We start from the raw sequence: 9,500 nt of genomic DNA, 5'->3' as shown, positions 1-9,500 counted from the left end.
CACCCACCTACTCACCCACCCACCCATTCACCCACTCACCCACCCATCCACCCACTCACCCACCTACCCACCCACCCACCTACTCACCCACCCACCCATTCACCCACCCACCCACCCATTCACCCACTCACCCACCCATCCACCCACTCACCCACCCACTCACCCACTCAAAGATCAAAGATCCCCCATATAGCCTGAACAGACTGTAGGGGCAAGTGCCGTTAGCGGGCACCTATGAAGGCCGGAACGGTACACGAGGGGGTGGGTGGCCAGCAACACGCCCGACCGCCTTTGTCTCCCTAGTGGCGATGTTCACACACCTCACCAGGTACTCATTTGAGGCTGAGTCGACCTAGGGGAGGCCCGGGACCGGTTCAGATAATCGTCACTGGTGTTGGCCGTGAGCGGGAATCGAACTCGGGTCGCCGGGTTCATAGCGCAGCGTAGCGCTAACCACTACACCACCGCTCCCCACTCACCCACTCACCCACCAACCCACCCACTCACCCACCCACTCACCCACCCACTCACCCACCCACCCACTCACCCACCCACCCACCCACTCACCCACCCACCCACTCACCCACCCACCCACTCACTCACTCACCCACTCACTCACCCACCCACCACTCACCCACTCACCCACCACTCACCCACTCACCCACTCACTCACCCACCACCCACCCACCCACTAACTCACCCACTCACTCACCTACTCACCCACCCACTCACTCACTCACTCACCCACCCACCCACTCACCCACCCACCCACTCACCCACCCACCCACCCACCCACCCACTCACCCACCCACCCACCCACTCACCCACCCACCCACTCACCCACCCACCCACCCACTCACTCACCCACCCACCCACTCACCCACCCACCCACTCACCCACCCACCCCACTCACTCACTCACCCACCCATCCACCACTCACCCTCCCACCCACCCACCTACCCACTCACCCACCCACTCACCCACCCACTCACTCAGCCACCCACCCACCCACCCACCCACTCACCCACCCACCCACCCACCCACTCACCCACTCACCCACCCACCCACCCACTCACCCACCCACCCACGCACCCACTCACCCACCCACTCACCCACCCACGCACCCACACACCCACCCACCCACCACTCACCCACCCACTCACCCACCCACCCACTTACCCACTCACCCACCCACCCACCCACGCACCCACCCACTCACCCACCCACGCACCCACCCACCCACGCACCCACCCACTCACTCACCCACTCACCCACCCACCCACCCACGCACCCACCCACCCACGCACCCACTCACCCACGCACCCACCCACTCACTCACCCACCCACGCACCCACCCACTCACTCACTCACTCACCCACCCACCCACGCACCCACCCACTCACTCACCCACCCACCCACGCACCCACCCACTCACCCACGCACCCACCCACCCACTCACCCACCCACCCACCCACTCACCCACCCACCCACGCACCCATCCACTCACTCACCCACTCACCCACCCACCCACCCACTCACCCACCCACTCACCCACTCACCCACCCACCCACCCACGCACCCACTCACCCACCCACCCACCCACGCACCCACTCACCCACCCACTCACTCACCCACTCACCCACCCACCCACTCACCCACCCACCCACCCACTCACCCACCCACCCACGCACCCATCCACTCACTCACCCACTCACCCACCCACCCACCCACTCACCCACCCACCCACCCACCCACCCACGCACCCACTCACCCACCCACCCACTCACCCACCCACCCACGCACCCATCCACTCACTCACCCACTCACCCACCCACCCACTCACCCACCCACTCACCCACTCACCCACCACGCACCCACTCACTCACCCACTCACCCACCCACCCACGCACCCACTCACCCACCCACCCACCCACTCACCCACGCACCCACCCACTCACTCACCCACTCACCCACCCACCCACGCACCCATCCACTCACTCACCCACTCACCCACTCACCCACCCACCCACTCACCCACCCACTCACCCACTCACCCACCCACCCACGCACCCACTCACCCACCCACCCACTCACCCACCCACCCACCCACCACCCACCACCCACCCACCCACTCACCCACCCACCCACCCACCCACGCACCCACCCACTCACTCACCCACCCACCCACGCACCCACCCACTCACTCACCCACCCACCCACGCACCCACCCACTCACCCACGCACCCACCCACTCACCCACCCACCCACTCACCCACCCACCCACGCACCCATCCACTCACTCACCCACTCACCCACCCACCCACCCACTCACCCACCCACCCACTCACCCACCCACTCACCCACTCACCCACCCACCCACCCACCCACGCACCCACTCACCCACCCACCCACCCACGCACCCACCCACTCACTCACCCACCCACTCACTCACCCACTCACCCACCCACCCACCCACCCACCCACTCACCCACCCACCCACCCACCCACCCACTCACCCACCCACGCACCCATCCACTCACTCACCCACTCACCCACCCACCCACCCACTCACCCACCCACTCACCCACCCACCCACCCACCCACCCACGCACCCACTCACCCACCCACCCACCCACGCACCCACCCACTCACCCACCCACCCACTCACTCACCCACTCACCCACCCACCCACCCACCCACTCACCCACCCACCCACCCACTCACCCACCCACCCACGCACCCATCCACTCACTCACCCACTCACCCCACCCACCCACCCACTCACCCACCCACCCACGCACCCACTCACCCACCCACTCACCCACCCACCCACGCACCCATCCACTCACTCACCCACTCACCCACCCACCCACTCACCCACCCACTCACCCACTCACCCACTCACCCACCCACTCCCCCACCCACCCACCCACCCACTCACCCACCCACCCACCCACCCACTCACCCACGCACCCACCCACTCACCCACCCACCCACGCACCCACCCACTCACCCACCCACCCACGCACCTGTGAGTGCCGTGATATCATGAACCCGTGCCGTGTCCGTCGCATGGACCCCGTGATGACGCCGGGGGCCCCTGGGGGTCCCGGGAAACCCGTGTCCCCCTTGCCCCCGGGGTACCCCTGCGGCCCTGCGGGCGACAAAGACAAAGGTGTCCCGTGTAGCCCACACGCCGCCGGGGCCAAGTGCCAGGGGACAAAGATCCCCCGTGTATAGCCTCAGCAGACTGGAGGGGCAAGGGCTGTTAGGGGCCCTCCATAAATGACGTCACGCGATTTTGGACGATTTTTGACCCCTCCCCTCAAATATGACGTCACAAAGCTCTGCCCCCCCCCCTCAAATATGACGTCACAAAGCTCTGCCCCCCCCCCCCCTCAAATATGACGTCACAAAGCTCTGCCCCCCCCTCAAATATGACGTCACAAAGCTCTGCCCCCCCCTCAAATATGACGTCACAAAGCTCTGCCCTCTCCCCTCAAATATGACGTCACAAAGCTCTGCCCCCCCCTCAAATATGACGTCACAAAGCTCTACCCTCTCCCCTCAAATATGACGTCACAAAGCTCTGCCACCCCCCCCCTCAAATATGACGTCACAAAGCTCTACCCTCTCCCCTCAAATATGACGTCACAAAGCTCTGCCACCCCCCCCCCCCTCAAATATGACGTCACAAAGCTCTGCCCCCCCCCAAAAAAACATGCTTCAAATCGCTTTTAAACTATTGTTGCCATTGTAGTGCGTATTTAATGTGGCGCTGCACTCTGATGTTGTAGGAGAAAACATTTATTGAAAAGTCTATTTACTTAAGTAGAACGCGTCGTCTGTATTTATTTATAAAGTTGCGCATTTTGATGCGACGTCACATTTCTCAAACCCCGCCCCCCCCCCCTCGTCACACATCGTCACAAATGTCTGACCCCCCCCCTCAAATATGACGTCACAAATTTCTGACCCCCCCCCTCAAATATGACGTCACAAATTTCTGACCCCCCCCCCTCAAATATGACGTCACAAATGTCTGACCCCCCCCCTCAAATATGACGTCACAAATTTCTGACCCCCCCCCTCAAATATGACGTCACAAATTTCTGACCCCCCCCCTCAAACATGACGTCACAAATTTCTGACCCCCCCCCCCTCAAATATGACGTCACAAATGTCTGACCCCCCCCCTCAAATATGACGTCACAAATGTCTGACCCCCCCCCTCAAATATGACGTCACAAATTTCTGACTCCCCCCCTCAAATATGACGTCACAAATTTCTGACCCCCCCCCCCTCAAATATGACGTCACAAATGTCTGACCCCCCCCCTCAAATATGACGTCACAAATTTCTGACCCCCCCCCCTCAAATATGACGTCACAAATGTCTGACCCCCCCCCCACCCCCCCCCCCCTAGGTGCGTGACGTCATTTATGGACGGCCCCTTGAAGGCCAGAACCACGCCCGGCCGCCTTTGTCTTCCCGAGTGTCGATGTTTGCTACGTGAGGCTACAGCAGGTAACTCATTTGAGGCTGAGTCGACCTAGGGGAGGCCCAGGGCAGTGGGACAAAGATGAGGGAGGGTGGCTGTCAGTGTCATGCGAGGGGGCGTGTCTAGAGGGGGTCACGAGGGGGTCACGAGGGGGTCACGAGGGGGCGTGTCTAGAGGGGGTCGCGAGGGGGGTCACGAGGGGGCGTGTCTAGAGGGGGTCACGAGGGGGTCACGTCGTAGGGGGCGTGTCTAGAGGGGGTCACGAGGGGGTCACGAGGGGGAGTGTCTAGAGGGGGTCACGAGGGGGAGTGTCTAGAGGGGGTCACGAGGGGGTCACGAGGGGGCGTGTCTAGAGGGGGTCACGAGGGGGTCACGAGGGGGGTCACGAGGGGGCGTGTCTAGAGGGGGTCACGAGGGGGTCACGAGGGGGCGTGTCTAGAGGGGGTCACGAGGGGGTCACGAGGGGGCGTGTCTAGAGGGGGTCACGAGGGGGGTCACGAGGGGGCGTGTCTAGAGGGGGTCACGAGGGGGTCACGAGGGGGTCACGAGGGGGTCACGAGGGGGTCACGAGGGGGCGTGTCTAGAGGGGGTCACGAGGGGGTCACGATGGGGAGTGTCTAGAGGGGGTCACGAGGGGGTCACGAGGGGGGCGTGTCTAGAGGGGGTCACGAGGGGGTCACGAGGGGGAGTGTCTAGAGGGGGTCACGAGGGGGAGGGGAGTGTCTAGAGGGGGTCACGAGGGGGTCACGAGGGGGGCGTGTCTAGAGGGGGTCACGAGGGGGTCACGAGGGGGTCACGAGGGGGCGTGTCTAGAGGGGGTCACGAGGGGGTCACGAGGGGGGTCACGTGTCTACCTGGGCCTCCCGATGACCCCGAGTCCCCTTTCTCTCCGGGGGCGCCTTCAAACCCCGGGCTGCCCTCCTCGCCCGGCTCGCCGGAGAAGCCCGGGACACCTGGGGAGTCGCACACACAGACAAAGGTCCCCCGTGTAGCCTCTACAGACTGCTGGGGCAAGTGCTGTTAGTAGCAGCACCTATGAAGGTAGACACAGACAAAGGTCCCCCGCGTAGCCTCAACAGACTGCCGGGGCAAGTGCTGTTAGTAGCAGCACCTATGAAGGTAGACACAGACAAAGCTCCCCCGTGTAGCCTCTACAGGCTGTAGGGGCAAGTGCTGTTAGTAGCAGCAGCTATGAAGGTAGACACAGACAAAGGTCCCCCGCGTAGCCTCAACAGACTGCTGGGGCAAATGCTGTTAGTAGCGAGCAGCAGCAGCACCTATAAAGGTAGACACAGACAGACACACACAGTCACACACACAGTCACACACACACACACAGTCACACACACAGTCACACACACACACACAGACAGTCACACACACACTCACACACACACACAGTCACACACAAAGACACACACACAGACACAGTCACACAGTCACACGCACAGTCCCACACACACACAGACACACACACACACAGACACACACACACAGACACACACACACAGACACACAGTCACACACACACAGTCACACACACACACACAGACAGTCACACACACACTCACACACACACACAGTCACACACACACACAGTCTCATACACACACACACAGTCACACACACACACACAGACACAGTCACACAGTCACACGCACAGTCCCACACACACACAGACACACACACAGACACACACACACAGTCACACAGACACACACACACAGTCACACACACAGTCCGACACACACACACAGACAGTCACACACACACTCACACACACACACAGTCACACACACAGACACACACACACAGACACACACACACACAGTCTCATACACACACAGTCACACACACACACAGACAGTCACACACACAGACACACACACACACACAGTCACACACACACAGACACACACACACACAGACACACACATACAGACACAGTCACACAGTCACACGCACAGTCCCACACACACACAGACACACACACACAGACACACACACACAGACACACACACACAGTCACACACACAGTCACACACACACACACACACAGACAGTCACACACACACTCACACACACACACAGTCACACACAAAGACACACACACACACACACAGTCTCATACACACACACACAGTCACACACACACACACAGACAGTCACACACACAGACACACACACACAGTCACACACACACACACAGTCACACACACACAGTCACACACACACACAGACACACACACACACAATCACACAGACACACACACACACAGTCTCATACACACACACACAGTCACACACACACAGTCACACACACAGTCCGACACACACACACAGACAGTCACACTCACACACACACAGTCACACACACAGACACACACACACAGACACACACACACAGTCTCATACACACACACACAGTCACACACACACACACACAGCCACACACACACACAGTCACACACACACACAGACTCCTGTTGCTTACCCGGGGGTCCCGGTGACCCCGGCAGTCCGCTGAACCCCGGGGGTCCCACAGACCCCGGGGGTCCGGGAGGTCCCGGCACTCCGCCCACGGCACGACCCGGCTCGCCCGCACGGCCAGGGAGACCTGCAGAGACGGCAGGGCGACGAGGGAGTGAATCACGAGGGAGTGAATCACGAGGGAGTGAATCACGAGGGAGTGAGTGAGTGAATCACGAGTGAGTGAATGAAGAGTGAGTGAGTGAGTCAAGAGTGAGTGAGTGAGTGAATCACGAGTGAGTGAGTGAGTGAATCACGAGTGAGTGAATGAAGAGTGAGTGAGTGAGTCACGAGTGATTGAGTGAGTGAATCACGAGTGAGTGAATGAAGAGTGAGTGAGTGAGTCACGAGTGAGTGAGTGAGTGAATCACGAGTGAGTGAATGAAGAGTGAGTGAGTCACGAGTGAGTGAGTGAGTGAATCACGAGTGAGTGAATGAAGAGTGAGTGAGTCACGAATGAGTGAGTGAGTGAATCACGAGTGAGTGAATGAAGAGTGAGTGAGTGAATCACGAGTGAGTGAGTGAGTGAATCACGAGTGAGTGAATGAAGAGTGAGTGAGTCACGAGTGAGTCAGTGAGTGAATCACGAGTGAGTGAGTGAGTGAATCACGAGTGAGTGAATGAAGAGTGAGTGAGTGAGTCACGAATGAGTGAGTGAGTGAATCACGAGTGAGTGAATGAAGAGTGAGTGAGTGAATCACGAGTGAGTGAATGAAGAGTGAGTGAGTCACGAGTGAGTGAGTGAATCACGAGTGAGTGAATGAAGAGTGAGTGAGTGAGTCACGAATGAGTGAGTGAGTGAATCACGAGTGAGTGAATGAAGAGTGAGTGAGTGAGTCACGAGTGAGTGAGTGAATCACCAGTGAGTGAATGAGTCACGAGTGAATGAGTGAGTGAGTGAATCATGAGTGAGTAAATCACGAGTGAGTGAATCACAAGTGAATGAGTCACAAGTGAGTGAGTGAGTGAATGAGTGAGTGAATCACGAGCGAGTGAGTGAATGAATTACGAGTGAGTGAATCACGAGTGAGTGAATCACAAGTGAATGAGTCACAAGTGAGTGAGTGAGTGAATCGCGAGTGAGTGAATGAATTACGAGTGAGTGAATCACGAGTGAGTGAATCACGAGTGAGTGAATCACAAGTGAATGAGTCACAAGTGAGTGAGTGAGTGAATCACGAGCGAGTGAGTGAATGAATTACGAGTGAGTGAATCACGAGTGAGTGAGTGAATGAGTCACGAGTGAGTGAATGACGAGTGAGTGAGTGAATCACGAGCGAGTGAGTGAATGAATTACGAGTGAGTGAATCACGAGTGAATGAATGATGAGTAAATGAGTCACGAGTGAGTGAGTGAATCACGAGTGAGTGAATCACGAGCGAGCGAATGAATGAATTACGAGTGAGTGAATCACGAGTGAATGAATGAGTGAGTGAATGAGTTACGAGTGAGTGAGTGAGTGAATCACGAGTGAGTGAATCACGAGTGAATGAGTGAGTGAGTGAATGAGTCACGAGTGAGTGAATCACGAGCGAGCGAGTGAATGAATTACGAGTGAGTGAATCACGAGTGAATGAATGAGTGAGTGAATGAGTCACGAGTGAGTGAGTGAGTGAATCACGAGTGAGTGAATCACGAGCGAGCGAATGAATGAATTACGAGTGAGTGAATCACGAGTGAATGAATGAGTGAGTGAATGAGTCACGATGTGAGTGAGTGAGTGAATCACGAGTGAGTGAATCACGAGCGAGCGAATGAATGAATTACGAGTGAGTGAATCACGAGTGAATGAATAAATGAGTGAATGAGTCACGAGTGAGTGAGTGAGTGAATCACGAGTGAGTGAATCACGAGCGAGCGAGTGAATGAATTACGAGTGAGTGAATCACGAGTGAATGAATGATGAGTGAATGAGTCACGATTGAGTGAATGAATCACCAGAAGGCCCAGAAGGGCCGGTGGAACCCACGTTCCCCTTCTGTCCGGGGCCGCCAGGGGAGCCCTTAGCACCTGGCACACACACACACACAAAGACAAAGATCCCCATATAGCCTTAACAGACTGTAGGGGCAAGTGCTGTTAGCGAGCACCTATGAAGGCCGGCACGGCACACGAGGGGGTGGGTGGCCAGCACCACGCCCGACCGCCTTTGTCTCCCTAGTGGCGATGTTTACACACCGCACCAGGTACTCGTTTGAGGCTGAGTCGACCTAGGGGAGGCCCGGGACCGGGACCGGTTCAGACAATCGTCACTGATGTCAGTGAGCGGGAATCGAACCCGTGTCGCCGGGTTCATAGCGCAGCGTAGCGCTAACCACTACACTACCGCTACACACACAGTCACACGCACAGACACACACACACACAGACACACACACAGTCACACACACACACAGTCACACACACAGACACACACACAGTCACACACACACACACAGTCACACACACAGACACACACAGTCACACACA

General features: G+C 58.1%; 1 protein-coding gene across 1 annotated transcript in view; it reads right to left on the bottom strand.

Annotated features, from left to right (window-relative positions):
- LOC144952412 (uncharacterized) overlaps positions 1-9,500 on the bottom strand; it is a gene marked incomplete at its 5' end in the record, with an annotated part of 85,289 nt that overhangs the window by 11,296 nt on the left and 64,493 nt on the right. The window contains 4 exons of the mRNA XM_078882807.1: positions 3,022-3,154; positions 5,357-5,455; positions 6,997-7,119; positions 8,970-9,041. Of these exons, the coding sequence (XP_078738933.1) occupies positions 3,022-3,154; positions 5,357-5,455; positions 6,997-7,119; positions 8,970-9,041 (427 nt within the window). The remainder of the gene's footprint in view (positions 1-3,021; positions 3,155-5,356; positions 5,456-6,996; positions 7,120-8,969; positions 9,042-9,500) is intronic.

Source organism: Lampetra fluviatilis, chromosome 67 (genome assembly GCF_964198595.1).
Source record: "Lampetra fluviatilis chromosome 67, kcLamFluv1.1, whole genome shotgun sequence".
In the NCBI taxonomy this organism is placed as follows: domain Eukaryota; kingdom Metazoa; phylum Chordata; class Hyperoartia; order Petromyzontiformes; family Petromyzontidae; genus Lampetra; species Lampetra fluviatilis.
The sequence above is the reverse complement of the archived record's forward strand: the minus strand, read 5'-3'. Positions and strand labels throughout refer to the sequence as shown.